The 25,245-nt window shown below is 42.4% G+C and overlaps 1 protein-coding gene and 1 long non-coding RNA gene across 2 annotated transcripts; one reads left to right on the top strand and one right to left on the bottom strand.

Annotated features, from left to right (window-relative positions):
• Positions 1-1,006: 1,006 nt before the first annotated feature.
• Positions 1,007-11,732, top strand: LOC127142846 (uncharacterized). Its single transcript, XR_007813924.1, has 3 exons — positions 1,007-1,091; positions 10,990-11,338; positions 11,626-11,732. It is a non-coding gene; the product is annotated as an uncharacterized LOC127142846 (long non-coding RNA).
• A 5,663-nt stretch (positions 11,733-17,395) lies between these two features.
• Positions 17,396-25,160, bottom strand: nedd1 (NEDD1 gamma-tubulin ring complex targeting factor). Its single transcript, XM_018692016.2, is given in 18 exon segments — positions 17,396-17,982; positions 17,984-17,995; positions 18,536-18,602; positions 18,721-18,862; positions 19,430-19,622; positions 19,706-19,872; positions 19,970-20,059; positions 20,138-20,188; positions 20,301-20,432; positions 20,812-20,935; positions 21,317-21,518; positions 21,634-21,863; positions 22,257-22,337; positions 22,339-22,398; positions 22,563-22,679; positions 22,816-22,910; positions 23,420-23,563; positions 25,071-25,160. Coding segments are annotated over 17 exon segments (1,992 nt in total). The 5' UTR covers positions 23,556-23,563; positions 25,071-25,160; the 3' UTR covers positions 17,396-17,889.
• Between the last annotated feature and the right edge of the window lie 85 nt (positions 25,161-25,245).

Below are 25,245 nucleotides of genomic sequence, written 5' to 3'. Positions count from 1 at the left end.
TGTTTCCATTGACGATTCAGTGATTCTCCAGTCGATGCCATTAAACCTCCATCTCTGATATCCAGCCAGGAAACTTTGAAAATATCAAGATTTATAAACAGGTTTGGTGTAGTTTGTTACACTTCCTGCTCCAGAAGCTGGGGATTATGGGTAATATAAACTGTTCTGTATATAAAAACCACTTAACTGGTCAGACTCGGCAAGAAAAATGCATTAACTTCATATGAAATCTGTTCCCACTGAGTCAGCTCACAGCATCAGAGTTTAGTGATGGAGGACAGAAGTATTACCTCCTCCTCCTCCTCTATCTCTCCTCCTCTAATAGATTTATCTCCATCGGGAGTTCGACTCTGATCTCTGGCTTCATCCTCTCTCCGCTCCGACTATTGGGAGCTGATGGACTGTATCCCTCCATCACCTGACCTCTGACCTCTACAGCCGCCCCGCTCAATCACCACCGCCTCTAGACAGAGAGGAGGAGGTGGTGGAGGTTATAAAAGCATTTATCTGTCAGTCAGACAGAGAGAAACCGTCTGCCCTGCTGCTTTAACGTCTGAAATAAGATCTGACTGATTCCTCCTGAAGCATCACTGACACCAGAGCGACAGAACATCAGACGTCAGACAGGACGAGTGTTTATTAAAGGGCAGAGACACATCTCTTCATCACTGCAACAAGTTACTAATAAACACCATGATTGGAAGCTGGATTTTTTTTAATCTAACAAAAACTGCATCAGGAGGTAATTGGTTATCAAGCTGTGGAACAGTCCGACCCTCACTATCAGACTATTACCTCTCTTTCTTTAAATGACAGCTCACACTGTCTTTATTATTCAGCTGTTCTCTGTAATGAGGCTGTTGGATCTTTGCATTTTTAACTCTTAATTTTTGGGCTTGATTCATCCCAATCTCTATCAGTTCAAACAGCTGCAACTGCCCCTTAAAGAGTGGTACAGGACTGAGTCCTAAAACCAGGAAGTAAGTTAGCATGTTAGCATTAGCATGTCCCTCGTCCCAGAGTCAGTGTGTTTCTGGTTAAATGTCTGAAATAAGGTCTGTGGTTTTAACACAAGCTCAAGACATTTTCAGGTTTGATTCTCCGACATAAAATGGGTCAGTAAATCCCCCACTCCTGATGTTTGAAGTTTTTACGTGTCTTAAAAAAGGCGGTTGCTAACGAGTGTCTAACTGAGACTACAGAGGTTGTCGGGGACGTTAACATGAAAACCCATCTACTCACCAGTCCACCTTTACAGCCTTGTTGTGTTTCTACTCACGCTCTTTCAAACTCTCACTAACTTTCTAAGAAGAAAGGCTTTTGTAGAAGAGCTCAGAGCTAAATGAAATGACCAGTTGGAAGCTTAGTGGTGGAGACGTTGACGTCATGTGACCGTGGTGTAGTTGGTTTATAGCCTAACATTAGCTTCTTACTTCTGGAGATTTGTAGATTATTTGATGAACAAAATGTTTAAGTATCTTAAACTTCAGTTGGTCACGGTTTATTTTCTGGAATAATCCAAAACCCAGTGAAAAAATCCTGTTGGCTTTTTGTGGAGGGAACCAGGCTGATGCTAACTTCAGGGTTGGACTACAAAAATACGTCGTCCCTGCAGATCTCTGTTGCACTGTGACATCTGTCAGAGCTCACAAACAGGCCTTTCTTCAATTAAACCAGAAACACTGCAGCTACACCTTATTTTTATACAGTCTATGGGCTGCAGGTTATACAGTATGGCTATGCTGAAGATGCTAGCAATGCTAAGTAGCTGCTAGCTGCCGTGCAGGCTCGCTGAGTGTGCTGTGCCCAAAATAAGTTTTAAAAACACATATTTGTCATTATTATTAATATTACTTTACATTTCTACATTAAATCTCCATTATTCTCTGCTCTCTTTCTTCAAAAGCACCAACATCCTTTTTTCAAAAGATAGATTTCATGATGTAATGACGTCCCAAACGGTTGACTCTTCATAAATTTGGTAAGAAATGTCAGTATTAACACCAGTGTTGATGTTTTTCATCAGAGTACAGTCACTTTATTTAGTTTACAGCTCAAAAGTCATGGTTAAATGTGCACTACGTCTTTAAATTTGCTCTTGACTTTGTTTTGTTTCATCAAACTTACACTTAACAAAGAATCGTTCGGCTGCAGCAACTTTTAATTAAAGTTTATGAGCTGCTGATTTCAGCTGCTGTTTAAAATAAAAACAATGGCACAGTATGAATCATACCGAGACCTGTGAACGCCATCTTATATTACAATATGATATCTAAAGTAATGAACAGATTTATGGGGTGGTGGTTATTTACTCTTCAGTTTAAGAGGGCCAGATGAACATTTGACAGGCGGCTGAAAGGAGATGATGAACAGAGAGTTGGAGGAGGAGGAGGAGGTGAAAGATGGAGAATGAAGAGAGAGAGTTGCACAAATAATAATCAGTGAAGGTCAGTCTGAGGCCGAGCAGCTGACAGCGCCTTTTTAAATGATGAAAGAAATGAAAAATTGAAAATGAGCAATTTGATTATCTTCTCGTCAGCGGGCCTCAGTGATGCATGGAGGACGGCCGGCCTGTTTGCACTTCATTTCATTACCGAGGGAGGGGGGAAAAATGAGAACAGATAAAGCGAGCAGGTCACCGATTGAATATCGAAAAGATGACAGCAGTCGTCCCATCACTGGATCGAGTGGCGACGTCCTCTCTGGAAGATGCGGTCTGACCTCAAGGTCGAAACACTTAAGAGAGAGGGGGAAAGTAAAGTAGTGGGACACTGACAGAGGAACAAACACTACATTTAAGTTTATAAAAAGAACGAAAAGAACATTTGCACTGGAGAATGTCACGAAAAGGAAAATATGAAGAAGTGACACTGAGACTGAACAAATTCAAAACCAGTTTTCCTTTAATGTGAAGAGCAGTAAACCGTGTCTTAGCTAACACCTCTGCAGTGACCCAGTGTTTGCAGAATTAGGTTGATGTTTCCGAACCTTCACCACATTGTTAGTGTGCCGCCACAACCTCTGTAACTGGATCACTGACAGGAGGAGAGGTGGTTTAACCCGATCGATCAGTCTCTTTCTGACAGCACTGAATCATTCTGATCAGTGGATTCATCGCAGCAGAAAAGTTCATCCACGCAGTGTTTTTGGAAAGTGAGAACATCTTTGGATTTTAAAGACATTTTTTAAAAACTTGAAAATATTTCTGGAAAATTTTGAAATTTTTTGATCAGACAGTTTTGGAAAGTTAGGAAAGTTTTTTTTTTTATCTATGAATCACCTTTTGAAAATATTTTTGAACAGCAATGGCATTTTTTAAAGGTCAACTCTTTTGTGAAAGTTCAGGAAGTGCTGTCGCTGTAACAAACACCCCAAACTCTTTATAATACTTGATATTTCCATCAGTTTCCTGGCTGGATATCAGAGACCGCTGGTTTTTAATGACTTCTAAGTCTTTTTAACTGATCTACAGCTCAGCATTAAGGCCTTTTCACATAGAGCGCAACTCCGTCACCTCAGAGCTCAGGTTGTGTGGTGGCGGCAGCGGCAGCGGAGATACCATCACACATTCGACAGTCCAACTTGCAGTTATATGTCAAACATAGGTGTCAAGCCACTTTATCTGACTGTGGGCAGGAGAGAAAGTGTGGGGTGGGGGGGTTCCTCGGTTATCAGCCTCCCTCAGCTCTGTCGACAGCTCCATTTGTGGCTGCTGGGATGGATTTCTCTGCTCTGGTTCTTAAATTACAACACAACTGTTTGTCACGCAGGAAATGGATGCAGCCAGATGTTGTTGTTGTTGTTGTTGTGACACAGTGGATGGCAGCAGATTTTTTTGTTATTGGTATTGGTCCTTGTTTTGGACAGAATTATTACAGATTTAAGAGTCCTGATATATGAAACACTGGCACCTGGGAACAAGATATTTTTATTTGACAGTTTGTTGAGCAGAGAAAAGGATCTGACGGCTTTGACGGCCATTTGTCCACGTCAAAGTTCGTCCACTAAAGTTCTTGTTTTTGTCACTGACAGGCTCAGATTATTATTAGAGTGTCTGACAACATTATGGATATGATTCCTACAGAGACAGAGCTTTTTATTAAAAAGAGTTAAGAGTTTTTATTGACCAGAAACATAACTATTTATCACTATCAGACTCCATTGACAAAAACAGTGATTTTACCGAGCAGAAACACTGACATTAGTTTGTTTGTGATTATAAGGTGATATTTCTTCTTCTTGTGATCAATTTTTCAGGTTTTTCTTTAAAGGATATACAGACTTTAAACTGTAAACTCCCTTAATTGTCTAAATTCTAAGAAAGTTTCAGATAAAAAACCCGAGCTGCCAAAGCTCCACTTGGTTTGACTCCCTCTTTGTCATTTTCTCATTGAATCAGCTGCTTTACATGTCACCTGCTTAGACTGCAGTTTGTAAACACGCTCACACCAACAGCCAGTAACCTTGTACAAAGATTTATTTTTCTGCAAACTCAGTAGCCAATCTTGTCAGAGCTAATTAAAGGTGTGAAATATGCTAATGAGAGTGTGCGTGGAGGCTGACAGATATTCAATGTTCATTCCATCATGCAAATGTGGTGCAGCTGAATATTTTCCTGCTGTGTTTATGAATCAGCTGATCAATAAGTCACTCGGTTCACTGCTGCTGCTGCTGCATGTGTGTGATTGACAGTTCTGTTAAAAGATGACTTCAGCTATAGACAGTCAGGACTGAATCCTGATTGGATTCTGATGTTGTGACTGAGTGATCTGTGATTTTGTAGCTGCTACAGTGGACGAGGAGAAACTGGGCGCTGTTTCCTAAAAGCATCATGACATGGTCTATCAGGTTAATAAAGTTAGATTAAATCCTGTTTAGTTTATTTAAACTCACAATGTGTAATATCTGCGGCTAGTGGATCTTTCAATCAAAGTAATAACAAAAGATGGAGTTTAGTGATGTTGTGAAGTAGGTGGGGATCATGGGAGTTGTTGTCTTCACCACTGTTGCTGTCAGTACAGAGCTTCTTCTGGTTAGGATTCCTTCAGTGTCAGTCGTTCAAGAGGTTTTTAACGAGAGTCGAATGATCCACAGAGGTCTCCTCCTCTCCAAAACAAACAGAGCAGGTGATTAAAACAAGTAAAAAAACAGAATGAAGCAGTTTCATGTTAAAATCAGTGTTTCTCTGATGCAGTTTGGTGGAGCCGAACGGTCACTCTGCTTTTTTTTCTGTTAACTTAAAGATCTTAAGTTATCAGACGTCTGATGACTAAAATCCTTCGTCCACTTAAATATATAATTAAAAACAACCAAGATTCAAAAAAGCGTGTCTTAAAAATTAGGCTTAAAACTGATTTTTTTTTTTAATCAAATTTGATGCTCCTGTCAACCACAACGTACAAAGTACACAATTCAACAAAATATACAACACAGTTCTCTTCATTTTTAGACATTTTATGGCAGAAAAGCTACATATAATGGGGAAGTTTTAAAAGTTGCTGAAAAAGTTTAATCTTCTGCATCAAGGCTGAGCTGAAAAACGTGCATCAGTAATGAAGGACTGACCACACTGCTTGACTTAGGCAAAATATCTTTATACTTAAGCTGAAACTTACCTCTTCTTTAAAAGCTTCTATTTTCTACATAAGTAAACACTGAGAGCTGAGTGTGGCTGTGATCCTCAGTGATAGACAGATCAATGCTGAGTCAGCCTGCAGCAGTTTGCAGCAGTAGTTTGTGATTGAAAAGCACCTCTGGTCTCCCACCTGTTTGAAGGTTATTTTATCATAAAGCTGAGTGTGTGCTCTGACAGCTCAGAGGCGGCTGCAGCCTGGTTTAAAATGAAAACTGTGATTCTGGTCAGAGAATTAACCTGTCAAACATTTACAGAAGTTGGGTGGAAAACAATAAGTCTCAGCTCTGAGAGGTGGTGCTCGTCCATTTGAACTGGGAAGTTGGAACTTCCAACTTCAAGGATGAGGATTCTCTTGTCTCCCTGCCGTCTTATCCATGTATTGACGCCTTAGCAGCCGTTTCCATCAGCGTGAGTGCTAATTAAGGCCCCCTGGGTGGCTCTGAATCGGCGATATCAGCACCGATCGACCTCAACTAGTCGCAATTGGAGGATGGATGGAGCATCAAAAGTTTGGATGCATGCTTCATCCTCAGTTTAGAGCCAGAACAACGGTTCCTTGAAAACTAAAGATCTACCTAATTGTTTTTTTTTTTTTTTTTGAGTTTTTAATGGTATCTCACTGTCTTTGATTACTGAAGAAGAAGAACATGAGATGCAGCTGAAACCTCAAAAAAGTCTAATAAGTGGACGTTTGAGGTGAGAATATTTGTCAGAGTAACAGAGTCACCGTTCGTCTGTGAGGAAAAACCGTACAGGCAAATCTCAGCTTCACGGACAGGAGAAAATAATTCCATCCAATCAAAATTTAATAACGACTAATTTAATTACGCCGCTGGGTTTTTTCATGATATGAGCAGAGATGTGATTGTTACGGGGATAATACAGCTGATGGAAATAGGTCCCTGCGTGCCCACTGATGATGCAAATCTCGTCTCATAAATCATCGAGGTGAGGGGCCTCGAGGTAATTCAGTTTAGAGATAAAAATACCCTCGCTGACTCTCAGCTCCTCTTCACAAAGTTTGCAGAAAGTGGCCAAACAGCCAGAGGCTCGAACTTCAGAGCATGCTCTGTTCAGACACGACACCATCGCAATGTTGGTTTTTCATGACTGCAGGTAGATGGGGACATAACATATCAGAGAACTCATGATCATTATGAAGCAGCAACAACAAAAAGTTGAAACAACCACTAAGAGACTCAAAACAATCACAAAGAGACAAAACTACCAAGACTCTGACTATTTAGGTGCAACGCAAACAGTTTCTATGTGCCATTTATAGGCAGTGCTGGCAACTTAGCGCCTTTGACTTTAGATTTATGGACTTTTTAGTTAATGACCTTTTTCCCCAAATAAAGCACCTAGCGACAAATCTAGCAACTTCTTGGACGCACCTTAGCTACTTTCCATAGGAGGACACTGCAACAACGCAAAGTCAAGCTAATTCAATTGACTACACGGCAGCTGACATAGACATGAATGAGCCTATGTGATGGTTTTATCAGTGAATACAGCTGATATTGGAGATGTTCTTAGAAATCTAGATTTTAGCAGCGTCCTCTTGAGTTGGCTTTAGCTACTTTCCACTGATATTAGCTGTTTACATTGGTTCCACAGGAGTTCTCGAACTACATCCTCCATTTTGCATGTCGACCACACGCGGTCCAGTCGTACATGAGTCTGACCTCGTCTTGTTCTAGTGTTGTGAAGTTGATTTTCAGTGGATAAGGGGAGAGATAAAGGACCAGCTTTCCTCTCCCTCAGTGGAACGTGTTGCCTTATCGCTGGTAATGTCTTGTCACAGTTAATGTTCGCTGCAGTCTGCTGTCATTTAGCAGCAGGGTGGAGGTTATTGACGGAGCCTTCCCACAATCCACCGGTCCAGAAATAGCCACCAAACAATTGAATCAAAATGAAGTCTTTTTTTTTATTTCTTCCCTGCTACTGCTGCTCGCTGTGTTATCGTCCTCCATCCCTCTCTGTTTTGAATCGGTTAACCTTTCTGTTCGGGGCGGCGCGGCGGGGTCCTGCTCCGCAGATTAGCCGCTGACGCATTTATCAAGGGATGACAAATGAGCTGTCCTTCCAGATGCCTGATTACTTGACCTTTATTCCACAGGAGCTGGGCGGTTAGCAGAGAGGTGGTGGTGGTGGTGGAGCTGATGGAGCTAAGTGGTGCCAGTCTGGTATTCGCCGACCCGTTGTGAGGGGAAACGCCTGGATGCAACGCCTCGACGCGGACGTGAACACGAATTAAGGAAGAAGTTATTAAGATTGGCTGTTGCTGAGGCGAGGTAATTGAAATTCTCACATTCCCCAGAAACAGGCAGAGACCAGGCACATCAGCTTCTATTTGAGGCCGAGAGGCTGATGAGTATCACACATTAAAGCCTGGGGGGGGAAATTGTCCATTTAGCGGCCTCTGATTTGAGATCATTACGTGGAGCGGGACCGCTTCAGCCCCTGAACGTGGCATTTCTTCTTCTTTCCTCTGCCAGCTCATTTCTGGTTTTGTCGGGCAGCAGATTGTCATTTACAGCTCTAATTGTGTGTTTTCCCTCCGCTGCTGTCGCCGTTTCTGCACACAATGAGCAGGGCCTGCTGGTTATCATGAACTCACACCACAGACAGAGTTTCATTTAAGTCTACATCCACATGTACAGGCTGCTGTCAGCCAACATACACCCGCCCTATAGGACATAAAGAAACCTTTTCTGCAGCATCCATCTTAAAGAACCCTGAATTCTAGCGTTCCCAAGTTCCTTAAAGGTTCTGGAAGAATTTGAAGAAATTTACCTGTTGTAACTGCTTTTTTTTTTTTTTAAAGAAATATTAATGAAATTAACAGGGCTGATGTAAATCTGTCTTTGATGGGTTTGGACGTGAAAATTTGTCCCGGTCAGAGAGTCCTGTATGGTGGGAGCTATCGTAGGTACAAAGATTAAAACTGTCATTTAGAAAGCGAGATTGAGGTTCATATACACTCAGCTGGCAGTTTAATACAACAGTCCTCCAATAAATCTTTCTTCCTGAGGTTTTAATGTTGAGTTTTTATTGAAAAAGTTTTAAAGAGGTTTTGATTCGACTGTATGATCATTGTGGAGGATGTAGTTTGTGATGCTGTTGAACTGTGTTGCACTGAGAGATTGTATTTCCGTGCAGGATAAAACATGAATATAACTGTCTGAGGCAGGACAGAGCTTTTCATTTTGGCTGCATTTATGTGCTTATGATCAAAATGTATTATTTATTAAACACTTTTCCCTTCACAAAGTGACAGATATTGATGTGAACTGGCAAAAACTTTTAGATTTCCTATCTCGGGCGAACACATGGAGGCGTTTTAGAGGAGTTTTCAGTGTCAATGAATGGAGATAACCAAAGAGGACAGGCACTGATCATCCTGTCAGACGGCTGATGATGCAGAGAGCCAGACTGTTAACTAAAGCCCTGACAACCACTTGACAACAACTTGACAACTTAAAATTAGCTACTTTGCAGTGTTTCATAGTTTATTAAAGACTGAGATAATGCATTTATTACAGTGATCTTACAAGGCAGCAGAAGACGCTTCTCTCTCTCTGCATGTTTAACCTTGTGTTGCTGCAGTCTTTACATCAGTCTGACAGCATTCAGATCAGACTTCAGCCATGTTCAAAGTGACCAACATGCTCATTTAACTCCCGGTGGATTAATGTAAAGGGGTGCATGTCTGGAAGGGCATTAATTTATTAGACTGGATCTTTGGAAACTGCTGTTTCATTTCTACAGCCGGTCGTAATTCACCAACATGTAGTGGCAATAAAAACTGGACAGAGGTTTGGCAGAGTATAAATGTAATTATATTGGTGTTTAAACATCATTTAAAGTGGCAACAGATGAGTTTCCACTTTAATGTTTCCAGGTGGTATCAGTGTTTCACCACTGCTCATTTTAGAAAGGTCACCACCAGGAAACATGAGATTTGTTTAGATCTTCAAACAACAAGCCATATTGCTAACACAGTAGCATTAGCAACATGGCTGCCTATCAGCCTGTCTACTGTCCAAACCAAGAAATGACTGTAAAAGTCTCAGTTTGAGCTAGAAACCCTGATCTCAGAGCTGTGATAAAGGCAAACACCTGATCCAGTAGAAATAATGATGACTAACTGTTAGGTTTGAACCCTCTCAAGTCTTGGACCTCTCTCCATAGTTGGACTGGACACAGGGACTATTGGGACAAATCTTAGTGGGACGGTGTCAGTTCCAGAGGGAAAGACCAAGGCTGAGTTTTTCTAGTTTACTATCGCTTTCCCTCTTCACCGTCTTTACTTGGGGAAAGCTATTGATAGCTACCAGGGAAAACAAAGGCTCTGTCATCTTTCTGTTTAGGTTGCACAGTGGTAGACGCACTTCCTTTCTATGTTGAGCCTTCGTTTTTCAGCGAAAATTCACACCAGGTGGCAGACAGAATTACACAGTGAAAGCGAGGGAGCCAGTTTAAACTATGATGGTGTCATTACTCTGAATGAGAAGTCAAAATAAAAAGTTGGTTATTGCCACTTTTATAATTCAGTTATTGAAGAGAGATTGATGGAGCCTTCCTCTACCTCTGTGTGCTGACGGCATCATAGTGTGTTTGTTGGTAAACTTTAAGAATCAGATTTTAGATCATGTGTCAACTGATCAGCTTTAAAAAGCTTTGCAGAATAGTGACATTCAGTGTCTGAAGTCTGACTTATGAAGTCACGTTTCTAATCTTGGAATAAAACTTTCCAATTTGTCCGTTGACCAACTTGAGCAGCCGTCTTCACTTTGACCAGAAGGAGTTTTTTTTTTTTTTTTTAATCCCGTGGGTTGTGGCGAGCGAGGTCAGGACTTCATCAGGGGCCTCCTGGGGCCCTCGGAGCCCCTCTCTCGTGTCTGCAGCAGATGAGGGGATCAGCAGGGTGTGAAATGGCCGCTGTGATTGCTCCGAGGCCACGGGGCCTCCAGCCCATTCACAGCCCTGTCAGCTCTGTAATAGAGCTGGTGCAGATTGGAGACAACCCCACAGTTACCAACCCCACCTCCCCCCACTGTTAAAGGTACACTCCACCGTAAAGGAAGGAAAAACTAGTGAACTGAGTTTCTTCACCGTTTTATTTGAAGTGTTTTTTACTTTCTCTGATCCTCCCAAACTCCATTTATCATCAGTTACAGCACAAACCTGCTCTGTAAATCACTCGTCTTGTGTTTTCATCTCAGTAAAAATTCATGACAGTGGTGCAGAAATGATCCTGAATTAAGTTAGCATGTTAGCACTTCCTGTTCCCTCGTCCCAAAGTCAATCAGTCAGTCTGTAGTTTTGACACAAGCTCAAGACATTTTCAGGTTTTATTCTCCGACATAAAATGGGTCAGTAAATCCTCCACTCCTGATGTTTGAAGCTTTTACGTGTCTTAAAAAGGCGGTTGCTAACGAGTGTCTAAATGAGACTACAGAGGTTGTCGGGGACGTTAACATGAAAACCCATCTACTCACCAGTCCACCTTTACAGCCTCGTTGTGTTTCTACTCACGCTCTTTCAAACTCTCACTAACTTTCTAAGAAGAAAGGCTTTTGTAGAAGAGCTCAGAGCTAAATGAAATGACCAGTTGGAAGCTTAGTGGTGGAGACGTTGACGTCATGTGACCGTGGTGTAGTTGGTTTATAGCCTAACATTAGCTTCTTACTTCTGGAGGTTGGAGTTAGGCTTCAAACATCAGAACAGTGGTGTTCATCTGTGAAGATGATCTGATCAACTAAACCTGAAGGATCAGAAACTTCAGTTGCTCAGTTTATTTTCTGGAATAATCCAAAACACAATGAAAAAATCCATTGGCTTTCTGTGGAGGAACCAGGCTGATGCTAACTTCAGGCTGGACTACAGAAACACATCATCCCTGCAGTACATTAAAGTTTTTCCTTGTTGTTTTGTGAACAAACTGGTTTGGTTTATAGCCTAACATTAGCTTCTTACTTCTGGAGGTTGGATTTAGGCTTCAAACATCAGAACAGTGGTGTTCATCTGTGAAGATGATCAACTGATCAACTAAACCTGAAGGATCAGAAACTTTAGTTGAACATGAGCACACGTCTTGAGCACTTCAACTTCTTAAATGAGCCACCAAACCAAAAAAGCAGTGGGGAGAAGTGTGCTGCTAATGCTAATCAGCAGGCTAGTTAGCTAACTAGCTGCTCAGCTGCAGCACTTAGCATAAAAATAAAATGTAGCTACCTGCAAATGTCAGAAAAAAACATATAGTTGTCTGTTGCTCCCCTGCTGGTGCTTAGCTATATTAGCTATATATGTGATATATTTCTAAAAGTGCACTATCTTGCAAAATGATTTCAGGAGATTTTTGACCAATAACGTCACCCTACCAGCTTCGACCCACTAGCTAATGGTGAAGGGTGGTTTAATGAGACAGGTGTTTTTTCTAGAAACCCTGTGACGATGAATACAGGGACACAGGATTAAAATATTAAAGACAGTAAGTTTTTTTTCACTGTCTATCAGGGATAGGTTCAGATATAACGTCTTTGAACTGATCTCCATTGATATGATCATTATTATTATGATGTCAAAGCAGTTCTTTACAGACAGGAAGTGAGCTGTGCGTGGTGGACAGTAAAGTGGGCCAGGCAGCTCTCTGATTGATGGAGTGTAAATATAGCCCTCCACCCGCCTCCCTCTAATTGTAGTTGTGTTGTTTTCATATTGTTGAATCCCAGAGATGTATAATTCATCACGCAAATAATGTGGAACAAAACAAACTCTCCTCTGAGCTCCCGAGAGGCCGAGCGTCTAATGAGTTCACTCCATAAAATATTCATACCTCTGCAAAATATACTGTCACTTCTCCCCCGCGCAACACACAACACACAACACACAACACACACAGTCCAATATCCCATTAGATATAATAGCAGGGTGTTCGACTGTAACTGCCCGTTGATCACTGTCATCCAAAAACACTGCAGACTCTCTCACTGTGTGTGTGTGTGTGTGTGTGTGACCAGCTGTAATAAGGAGACTGGTTACCCATGATGCTCCAGGTGTCATTCAGTCTATGTTTCAAGTAGAGACGTCTCACCAAAGTGATGATCGACTCAGTTCAGCTGATTCAGATTCTTCCCGTATGAATGCTTCATGTTGGAAATACTGGTACCACTTTCTCATAAGGCAACATTTTCTTCTGAAACTTGGTTTTAATGGAAAAGTACCAGTGTAACACAGTGTTGCATTATGGGTTGTTTGTAGCGTTATTATGTTACTGGGCTAGCAAGTGGTTTCACATCTGTAATGAGTATCTCAGAGTCTATCAGTCCTCAAAGTGTTTGGTTGGTTCAGTTAAACCTGCAGGAGTTTCTGAAGGCTGCTGTAACATGTTGAACTTGTAGCTGATATTACAGCTGTCCATGTGATGAGCTTTTACAGCGTCTTGTTCTCCTCATGGCTTTAATTTTCCACAGATAGGCCTGTATGACGGTGCTGTCATGTTCCCTGATGAGCAGGAACATTTTTCAGTTTTCTGTTTTGATACGAAAGTAGAAAAAAAAGGGTCAAGCAGCTCAGAGATCCAGTTTAAGAACGTCACTCTGGATGAAATTTAAATTACAGGAGGATCAGTGAGTTTGCTGAACAACAGTAGGTAATTGCAGCTGTAATTATTATAAGAGTGGACTGACCAGGGCAGGTAATGTAAAAATCATCCCACCTCCCTTATAGAGAAATAAATCCATCTAAACGAGTTTCCTGATTTTGAACTCAAAGGACCAGATGTGGACATTTTGGAGCTGTGACGTTTCCCCACTGGTGTGAAGCTGTCTCCAGGCTGCAGGACAGACTGTTGGACCCGGCAGCTTTATCCAATCACATCGGATAATGACCTGGGGATCGAGAGATGAGAGGGGCAGCAGGTTTTTCATTTCGTGGTGAGAGGCCGCCGTCCTTCGCCGACTCATTTCTCTTTCAGAGGAGAGAGAATTAAGTCCAACGGGCTCTTCAGGAAATCATCTCTCCCCTTTAATATTCTCCGATGCCACGTGGCTTCTCTGCAAGCCGAGGTGACGAAAGGTCGAGGACCGGCTTCATGATCAACAGCGGCGTGAAGAGCAGAGCGAGGATGGAGGAGGGTCGACTGATTTTCATTAAGATGGACTCTGGGGCGCTTGTCCTATTAACGGGTCATTAGGCTCTCCGTGGCCGACAGATTGGCTGAACAGGAAGCAAGGGAGCAGGCAGAAGGTAATTGCAGTCGGAGTGACCACACAGGTGCCCGCCGGTCCTGCGCTCCTTGATTGGTTAATTAGTGTGTTGTCAATCAGCCCCCTCCGGCAGCTCGCTCTCACAGTAGTTAAAAGGTGAGAAAGTGTTTCTAATGAAGCTTGAAACTTCTCTTTCAGCTCGTTACAGCTCTAATTAAAACAACGACTCAACTAAAAAGAGTGAAGAGCGATACAGGCACGCACACAAAGCCAGGCTGCAGGTTTCAACTGTTACAAGATGGCGGCGAGAACATCGAGAGATTCCGGAAAGCTTCTTGTCTTCTGTATTTGTCTGTAAACTATCTGTAAGGACGGTACTTTGCTGGATAAGTGGTAAAAAACTATTGCTGTGTGTGAAACTCCAGTGGTGTAGTGTGTGGATTTTGACAGGGTAGTGATGTCTAAAATCTTAAATACGACCCAGTAGGCTGTTTCCTAAAGTACCTCCCCCACTGGTGGCAGAACGTATTGCAGCATGGCAGCATTCGACAGACGCACTGGAGCTTCGTCGTTATTGAATGGTTTCTGTTTGGTTAGGTTTAGGCATATAAACAAACCTGGTTAGGTTTAGGAAAAGGTCGTAGTTTTGCCTAAAGCTCAGCAAAGAAACAACAGTTACTGTGAGGTTTTAAGCAGAAGCCAAACCCACACGTGAGAGTCCCATGGTTGTTTGAGGGTGGACTTTGTCGCAATTGCAACAAAAGTACTTAATAGGTGTCATAATTACTACAGCCACTAGGTGTCACTCAACAAGTATAGGTTACTGTGGGTGCACAAGCGTCGTGCATGGTCGTTTTTTACAGGAGGACAATCTCAAATATCCACCAGCTGCTCTGCTCACTTGACTTAAAAATGAACATTTTACTCTCTTGCGTGTTTCCCGTGTTTCATGCTACATGGAAATTACAGCACAGACAACATGTCCTCTCTCCTTCTGGTGCTTTACTTCTAAATCTCTAAACCTTTTAATTCAATTCAATTCAATTCTGTCCAGATTTGTGAGTCACGTAAAAGTAAAAACCCTCAGTTCAAACCTCCAACCCTGTGTGAGTCTGAGTAAAACAGTGTTTTAACACTGACTGCCCTGAACACTAAATGTTTCACCGCAGCTCCCTGAGGTTGCCGACATTCTCACTTTCAGACTGAAACCTTTTTGTTTCCTCCGGCCGATTAACAGCAGCCGAACGCAGTCTGTGAACAACGGTTTTCTTTTCATTACAAAGCCATAATTGCTGTGTAATTACTCTGCCATTGTGGTGTTTTCAGCAGAGAGAGCTCTGCTGCTAATAGCATCAAAACTTCAAAGGTGCCACCGTGCATTAATATTCACGAGGACAGAGACGGCAGCGAGCTGACAACACAAACACAACCACCACTTGTTTGTTTTCAGCAGCAGGATGTTTTGTTTCAGTGTCTGACTGCAGATCTGCAGAGAGGTATGATATTAGAGGACTTGTTTTGTCACACAACCAAGTCTTCGTCTTGAATTTTAATACTTTGTCCTATGGAAACCCACCATGTGTAACCTTGGTAGTCCTGAGTTTGTCATGTTACAGTTTGGTGCGTTGATTTAACCGCTCCAGTGTTTTCTAAATATTGAACTCTTGAATTTTCTATTTGAATTTGTGAGTTGCCACCTTCATCTTTTTTCTGTCGTGCAGCAAGGAAGACAAGCATCTTATTATTCCCTCCAAATCCAGACAGAATGAGTCGTTCTGCACACATGGTGCTTCAGACTTAATCTGCCCTGAAAAATCCTCCACACACTCACTTTAATCCTCACCTCTTCATATCCCACCAGGAAAAAAAAATCATGAACTAATGATCTTATCTTACCTCTGGACACTTTTCAGGTTTTCTGAGACGCTTGTCTTCCTCACACCGTCGCCTCTTCACCGTGAGTCTCCTTCAAGGTGCAAGGAAAGGAGGCCCAGCTGAGCTTCATCTGCTGCCACAGAAGTGTGAGTGGTACTTTTGTTTTTTATCCATTTTGGTGTGAAAAAAATGCTGTAAATGAAACTGGAAAACAGTCTGTAAGAGGGTGAACAGAAAGTATAACATTCAAATCCCACTGGACAAATTTGTCATCATTAGTCTTTGTTTCAAAGGTGAAGGATACACAAGCAACATTTTCACACAATGTCCGGTTTAACGGAAAACAATGAAAACATGTAAACAATAATGATTGTCATACATGCAGCGACCAGCAGGAGCGCATTTAAATTAACAAAGAAAACGAGCTGCTTCGAGCTGTCGTAGAAATGAAGTGAACATGAAGAGAGAAGTTTGATGTGGGACGCTGAGTGTAAACGTTGGAATGTTTTTATTTTGTGTCTAAAGGACTCAGTTGTGTGTTGGTTAATTTGTTCAGTTATGAGGCCACAGATCTTTGTCGTTTTATTTTCTGTTGGTTCAACTTAAGGTTAAGAGGATTGTTGAGGAAAAACAGAGTTTCTTTAGCAGCCTATTTCCTCCAGGCATTTACAGTATAAAAAGATAATGATAAATCAATAATTGACAATTTACTGACAATTAATGCTAATTTCTACATATTGCAATGGTGTGAGATCTTGTCACCTCCCCAGGGAGCTGAGACCTCATCCAAAACCAGGAAATAAGCTTTAGTTCCTTGAGCACGTTGTGAAGAATTTATCCGCTAACTGAATGTGAAAGTTGCTGTTATATCGCCCCCTATTGATCAGTTGATGTAGTTTTTGTTGCCTGAGTTGCAAGTGAGATTCTGTCATGTTTGCTGCTGGAAAACAACCGATTCAGGACAGGAAAAAAATACTGGAAGTTGATAACAATAATTATAAAAAAACAAAAATAATAACATTTAATAAAATGTAGAAACAATAAGAGACAATTATTGCAACAATCTTAAATTCAAGCAGATCTGAACCAGATTGATCCGATCTCCGAGTCAGACCGAACTGTGCTGGTTTTGAGTTTTTTGCAGAGACAGAAAGTTCCAGCAGCGTCGGCTGCATTAATGGTGCATGTGTATGCAGAGGAAATGTGTTTATTTATGAGCTGGACACAGTTAATTACCCGCCTGCATGGATAATTATCTCCGACTTCAAAGACGTTTTAACCCTCAGAGACCCAGAGAGGAGTCTGCGTGGCTGAGCCGGACGACGAGCTCAGGACGCCCCAAAAATATCTGCTGCTAATTAGAAGATAACGATGAGTCATCAGCAAGATTTTCACAAATATTCACCGACAGTCGTACAAACAAGACTCAAGACAACTCCAGAGACACAAGATGGCCGCAACGAGACTTAATAGCACCAGAGACTCAAGAGGCCTGTGATATACTGTTTGTTAAACCTCATCAAAGCAACAAAGACAAAGTAAAACATCAACAGACTGACAGGTGTAGAGAAATATGAGAATAACCTTTAAGATAACATTTAATTTACTTTGTTTATTAGCTTGTAAACTATTTAAAATAGAGATAGATGATTTACAGAGACACACAGTCTCATTTTTAATATGAATCTTTTTTATTCTTCAGACAAAATGTTTCCTCTTAATAAAAACATGATACAGGCACAACTGAACCAACAAGAGTCCGTCCAAAGACTGAAGTTTCCCACTGTTTTACAGGCTGTGAAGTTATACATTTATACATAAATTAGAAAAACCACAATGTTTATTTAAAGACTTGTGTTTTCACGTTTTAACACACATCAGTTCAGTTCAGGTCTCCATCTACAAAACACACACATCAGTGTCATTGCTCACTCAGGTCTGTGATGCTGATGATGTCCAGCTCTCAGCAGCAGCAGCGCGGCAGTGCTTTGTTTTTTGTTTTTGGCTGAGATTGGCAGAAAAATCCAAACAACATCCTCCCCTCTCTCAGCTTCAACCGTCTCTAACCTAAATGTAACCTTGTTGAGGGACGAGGCACAGTCTGGGAGGAGGTGCACATCTGTAAACCTTAACAGTCGAGCCTTCAGGCAAAACTCAGGGCACAGATCAGTAGTTGGTCCTCAGCCTGCGGTTCTCCTCCTTCAGCTTCTCGATCTCCTCCACCAGAGACTCGTTCACAGAGTATTTCTCTATCAGGCCTGTGGATCTCGTTCTGAAACAACATGGCAGACAAAGTGACGTCAGACACAGCGGCGGTTCGTTTCCTGTGTGGAGACGGGTCAGTATGAAATTCTGACTATATTAGAAACTTAAGTTAAAAAATCACGGTTTATTTATTATTGAGATTACAGCCCCAGTACTAAAGTAAAAGTGCATAATTCTCTGCTCAGTGAAGTTAAGTTAATGAGGAAACTAACTGATGTTAGCTCTTCAATGCTTTATGCTACAGAAACCAGCTATCAAAATGTTTAGCTTTTCCTGGATATTTATGGTATTTACACTATTGAAATATTCAGCAACTTTGCTGTTGATACGTTCTACTGTTTTAAGCTGTTTTAATCCATTCAGCTATCAGCATTCACACTGCATTTTCTGCAGGAAATGCATTTTCTAGTGATACTCTGATATCTGATATACCTTTGTCTCTTTCTGTATAGGAACTGTATTGACATGTATAAATCTGTAAAATCTGTAGAGAGGAGAACAGTTTATATCTAATCTACAGAGATGAAATGTCTGAGATGCTTCGTACCAGCTGGATGTAAAACTGTCGGACCATCTCCACCTGGAGGTTGACGATGTCTCTGTGGCAGGCGTCCCTGAAGAGACGGAGAGAAAAAAAACGTCATATTCTATTCATTATTTTGTAGTATGAATGTTTAAGGGAGGCTGAAACTGTCCAGGCCTGTATGGAACCTGAAACAACAAGGGACAGACCTGAAGTCCTCCAGGGTTTCATGGATCATGTTCTGGATGAAGTGGATCTGCAGGGAGGTGAGAGGAGCAGCTCCTCCCTGTCCGACCACGTCTGCGATGTTCTGGGAGAGAGAGGAGGAGACGGCCGCCGACAGAGCTGGACCTGAGGACGCAGACAGACTCGTTAGAAGACGCTGTATTTGTTTCAGATTATTTTTAGTTTAGTTTAGTTTAGTTCAGCTCCCAGTTATGATGAACACTGAGGAATCCCACATAAGAACAAGCTGAGCTAACGTTAGCGGCATCCTTCACTGACGTCCTGCGTCTGCTGAAGAGCACCAGAAAAACACTGATTCTAACATGACTACTTATCCAGTTTAATTATCAGTCTGTTTGGAGGGAATCTAAGATGAAATTAAAACTGAACAAATTTAAACTGCTTTCTTAAAAATGGGGAAGCAGTGAAAAATCTCTTTACTCCCTGAAACCTGAGGCTTGTACAGTCGTATTTTTCATCTCTTCTACCATTAAAATCAGGAAAAATAAGCAGAGAATAAACAAACAAGTGTAAATCACAACTGAAACTAAGAAATAAACATGTCCCAAACTCTAATTTCCTCTTTTCACAGCTCTGAGGAGACGACAGAAACAGTTTCCATCCTGCAGAGAGCCAGTGTCAAACAAGCAGAAACCACCTCCTGGCTCGGACAGCGTCGCCGCCTTGCTCTACCTGCTGCTGCAGAGGGCGGAGCTCCGTGGACAGGTGAGTCGTAGCTCAGCTGAGCTTGGATGCCATTGGCTCTGCGGAGGCTGGGCTCCGGAGTGAAGAAGGGTGGGGCTGGCTGGCTGTGACTGGTCTGCTGGGATGACGTGGGCGTGGTCTGAACCTCCCCCTCCAGACTGGAACTGCTGGCCTTGTCAGACTGTAAAGTACAGTTTCTCAGTAATTAGTATCACCACCACGTGTTGTATGTGTATGTGGAGGTCAGAGGTCAGAGGTCAGCACCTTCCTGGGGTCACACGGTTCAGCAGCTGCAGCAGCGACCGGCTCTTCTTCCTTGATCGTTGGGGGGGTCTGGAAGACGGACAGCGGGCTGAAGCATCGACCCGCAGAGGCCACCAGAGGGGTTCCCAGGGGGGTCTTACGATGAGAGTTGGGACCCGAGTGAAAGTCTGAAACACGGATTATTAAACGTCACGTCAAGAAAAATTAGCGCGACTTGTCACGTTGTGTTTTCCTAACCAGTAGAAACCAGTGAAGGAGTCTCACCTTCTCTGACCGGGGAGAAGATGTCCAGACTGGCCCGACCGATCACCGGCTGACCCTCCCCTTCTCTGGATAACATCTCCAAACTGGTAACTATGGAAACATAAGGTTACCAGGTTAGTTCAGAACCAGCAGCATCGCTCAAAACGACTCCTGTCCACACTGCCGTACCGTGAGTTCTTCCAAACGGCGTGTCTCCAGCCGTCCCAGGTGTCCTCAGGTCTAGGACAGAAAGAAAATCTGAGGGTTACGCTGCGTTTACGTGTCGACTTCCTAAAGGTCCCCACACAGTGAAACTACGAAACTAACAGACGTTCGTTTTTTGACCACTGACCTTCCCGTGCAGGAGAAAACATATCCAGACTGCTTCGTCCAACGCTGCTGAACTTCTCCACGGCGGCCGGCTGCTCCGTCCCCTGTTGGCCCTCGGCCTCCCGGGACATCACCTCCACACCGGCGCCCCCTGCTGGACACAACACTGTGCTTACTGTCAGTTTAACCATGTGGATCAGTCGGACTGTAGATTAAAGGAGCTGAGAGTTGGACACTACAGTGAGGCACTATCGGAAAGTAACAAGACAGGTTGGCAGGGGCTAGCTGGTTAGCATGCTAGCTTCAGAAGAAGAAAAGAAGTGATAGAACTAGAAGCAAAACATTTGTGTTGCTCACCAAGACAGTTTGATTCTGAACTCCTGTTTCTTCTAGACTAGTGAGTAGACAGCTGATAATGCTAACATTAGCTACGTAGCATTAGCTACATAGGTAGCATGTTACAATTTACCATGAAGCAATGTCAGTCAATTTCAATACAATATAATTCACAAGGACTAATGAGATTAACTGACCTGTACCCATCACCTGTCTCTGAGGGGCGGGGCCTGTGCTAGGGGCGGGGTCTTGCTGGTTGCTGGTCACTTTGGTTGAGGATCTCTTAGCGCTGGCGATCTTGGTGGAGCCCAGTTTACTGGACTGAGGTGGAAGAGAGAGAGAGAGACACAGCACAGGTCAACAAGTGGCAGGTTGTGTAAATACTTTGTATTAGCAATGACTGGAGTAATTCTGAATTTAACAAAATCCAGCAGAAAACCCTGGTGACAGTCTTGTGAAAGGTTAAATCTGATTAGAGTCGTCAATTGACAGAAAATTAAAAATTAAAATTAAAGTGGCTATTATTTTGTTAAATGATTAATTTTAAGAGGAATCCTGCTTTTCCTCGTCTTAAAATAGTAAACTGAATATATTTGGGTTTGGACTGTTGGTCGGTTTTGTTAATACATTATAATTTGATGATGCATCCAGGCTTTCTTGCAGAGATTTGTCTTCCCTTCTGTTCAGTCTGTCTGTTGGTACCTTGTGTCTGCTGGTGTTGCTCTGGAAGCGAAGGCAGGTGACTGAGGTTTTATGTGCCACGGTGACCCTGGTGGGGGCGCTGGAGTTCCTCAGGTCGTACTGGTAGATCTTCCCCTGAGTGGATCCGACCACCAGACCAGTACCGTCCAGAGTGAAGTCCACTGATGTCAGAGGACTGTCCACACGGATCGACCTCAGGACGCTGCAGACATACAAGTAATTTGTTTCATAACCCACAGATTACAGCACCTGGCTGATTTAAAGCCTTAAATTTTCTTCCTCTGTGTTAAATAATTCAGCAGCGTGTTCGGTCTTACATCTTGCTGGCGGTGTCGTAGCAGACGATCTTCTTGTCCAGGCCGACGCTGACCACCAGCAGCTCACTGGCGGGGGAGAAGGCCAGGCCGGAGCCCGGGGCCTTGTGGGCGCTGTCGAAAACATGGAGCTCCTTCTGGGTGTTGGAGTCCCACAGGACCACGGTGCCGCTGTCAGACACGCTGCCCAGCAGGGAGCGCTTCAGCATGGACAGCCTCAGGTCGTGGATGGGCTGGAGATAAAACAGGTAACAGGTTCTGTTAGAAACATTGCTACGTTTCGCTATTGACAAAAATGGGAATTTTACTGAACAGAACATGGAGCTAATGGATAGCACAGCCTTGATCTGTTAGTTTGTTTGTGTTATTGTGTGGTACTTTTACTTATGTAAAGGATCTGAACACTTCTTCCACCACTGAAAGTCACACAGTAACACAAACAAACTGACAGATGGACGCAGTGGTATTCTAGCAGCTCTCGTAAAATTCCTGTTTTTGTCAATGGAGTCTGGTATTAATAAAAATCTCTCTCTGTAGGAATCCTGTCAGACACATAATAAGAATCTGAGCCTGACTGATGCAGTATAGAGCACATCAGACCGGTGATAAACAGCAGACTGTCTGACCTGGTTGCTGCCGTGGCCGAAGGGTTTGCTGGACAGGTTGGTGGTCAGACTGTGGAGGACCAGATCTCCACTGGTGGAGCCCGGAGGCGATGTAGCTGTCGTTGGCGTTGAAGGACACACAGGTCACCTCTTCTTTATGGTCCTGAGGAGGAAGACAGACTGAGACTGGTGACCTCCAACCACTCCAGACCAAAGATAACAAGAGGTTTTAATTTCTAAGTAATATTTTAGTAGGTGCTTCAGAGAGAACGGTTGCAGGATGTTTAACTGCTGTCCTGTCCTGTCCTGTCCTGGGTGAAGTCTTACCTTAAGGGAGCGGTGGAGCCTCTTGGTCTTCAGGTCCCAGATGTGAACACAGTGATCCAGACCTCCACTAACCAGAAACTGAGACGATGAACTCAGACACACGCGGGTCTGCTTTTTCTGCACAGACAGTCACACAGAAACAGTGAAGTCAGTGAAGGTGAGAGTTCATCTACAGTTTGAGAAAACTGTTTCATCTAATTTAAATAAACCTGACACATGTGACTAAAAATAACAACTAAAGCCGTGCACTCACCCCCTCGGCCAGTTCCACCAGTGGAACAGGAGTCGACTTGAGGCTGGAAACCACCAGTTTGTCTCCGCTGCTGCTGGAACTGACCAGGTAATGGTCTGAAACAACTGGTCAAGGCCTTTACCTCTATTCTTCACTACATACAGTATGAATTAACCACAGATCAGACACATTATGGTCAATATTTACCCTTCAAGTAACTCTAATAACCAGAGTCTGACATGGAGCTGCCCTCACCACCTCAGTGGGTGATCGAGCAGATAACACCTGCAAAACGTGGACGTGAAACTGAAGCTGACTGATTGTTTGAGCCATTTTACAAACAAAAATACCCACAATTCTCTGCTTCCATCCTCTTAAATGTGAGAATCTGCTGCTTTTCTTTGTCTTACATGATAATAAACTGAACAGCTTCGTGTTTTGGGCTGTTAGCTGTTTAATCAATAATGAAAATAATCATTTGCTGCAGCCCCAGAGAGACAGATGAATATTTTAAACATATGTGATATACATATTAATCTGTAAATAAACCTACTGATTGATTTTTGTGTTATATCACTGGATGTTGTTATTGTATATGTTATTATCTGTCCATCCATCAGGATACTGTTGGAGCTCCAGCAGGCCTGTGCGACAGGGTGGCTGGTGCTGTGTGGGTTAAACTGCTCCAGCGGCGCCATGGAAACCGCATCCCAGAGCTTCACACAGTCTCCTGTCGACACCAAGCGGGTCACCTCCTCCATGGCAACACCTGGGGACAAAGACACACGGTCACCAGCTGCTCAGATGGGAGGATGTGATCCCTCTCTTTGTCATGCATGACGGTAAACTAATTATCTGTGTTGTTGGACAAAACCATACATATGAATAGATCACATTGGACTGTGGGAAATTATAATTATTATCTGATGTTTATACACAAAGCGATTAATCAAGTAAATGACAGGCAGACTGGTCTTTTCTTTACTGGTCATGATGGTGAAAGAAATGGGACATAAAAGCAACAGGTGGTGAAGGTTTCAGGTTCTTTTGTCTGCCCTGACTAAACTATTGATACCAGTGATGGATCAGTTTCCATCAACTAAAACTGTCTCATGAAGTGTCATGTCTTTTTGAACCTTGTTTTGGAATCGCTGCAGTATTGAGCAACAATAGTGTATCAGCTGCTGCAATTTAATCAAATCGGCACCTGTCCACATCAAAGTACGTCCACTACAGTGCTTGTTTTTGTCACTGACAGGCTCAGATTGTCTATTAAATGTCTGACAACATTATGATTCCTACAGAGACAGACCTTTTTATTAAAGGGTAAGATCCTTTTATTTAACCAGAAACATCACTATATATCAGTACCAGACTCCACTGACAAAAATAGTAATTTTACCGCGCAGAACATTGGGTTTTTTGTGTGGTACTTTTACTCTGATCTGAGTACTTCTTCTACCAGAGTCACACATATCATTAATAACCTGAATCATGCAACATTTATTCCTAAAAACATGTTGTTTACAGTATATTCTGATTTATGAAATGATAATTTCCTCCATAAAAACCTTTGAGTCTAATATGACAACAAGATGAAACAACAATTTTGAACTTGGCTTCATCCAATGATCAGATTTCTGTGCTGGTAATGTATGCTAATTACACATATTTACTTAGACAGTGGCTAATTTGCATATATATGCATACAATTTCAGAAAACTTCTGATACAAATAATTGCTTTAGGTAATCATCTTCATGATATTAATTATTAATTATTAATTACACTCTTTACCTGCAGAGTCTTGCCTTAAGAATAATTAATACATTTAAGATCCATGTATGAGTTTCAACAGCGTACAAAATGTATATGTGTAAATATATTCTTGGCCTTTGTAAATGGAATTTGACACATTTTAAGACTTTTGAAGGCCGTTTTTTGACAACTGAAGCCTTTATATTTAAACATGAAAATTAAACTTTCTAAACGCCGACAACTACCTACGTTAACTAACCAGCTCCGCAGCAGCAGTACTCAGTGAACCGGCGAGTTTACCGAGTTTAAACCAGCCGTTAAACCAAACAAACACCAGCCGGTGAATAAAGTTAGTTAACGGCAGCTAACCGTTAACGCTAGCTTCAACACTGGAAGACACTGAGTGTTTAAAGTTACCGAACACACACTAAAGACACGTTAACCGACACGAAACAATCGGGAACTTCTAAATAAGTCATCACAAGTTCACAGCTTTTCTGTAAATCGTGTCACACTCACCCCGAAGAATAAAATTATTAAGATAAAGTTAGCGAAGCTGTTTTTGTTTTGGATTCGCCCTGCAGCACAGAAACCGCCACTACAGAGCACGAGGAGGGACAAAAAGGCGAAAGTTTGCATTCGAACTTTATTGCACAATTTAGAGCGATATTACAAAGTAGTTACTTAAGGCCGA

This window comes from Lates calcarifer, linkage group LG10 (genome assembly GCF_001640805.2).
Source record: "Lates calcarifer isolate ASB-BC8 linkage group LG10, TLL_Latcal_v3, whole genome shotgun sequence".
NCBI classification, from domain to species: Eukaryota; Metazoa; Chordata; class Actinopteri; family Centropomidae; genus Lates; species Lates calcarifer.
Note: the sequence above shows the minus strand (reverse complement) of the source record. Positions and strands in the feature narration are given on the sequence as shown.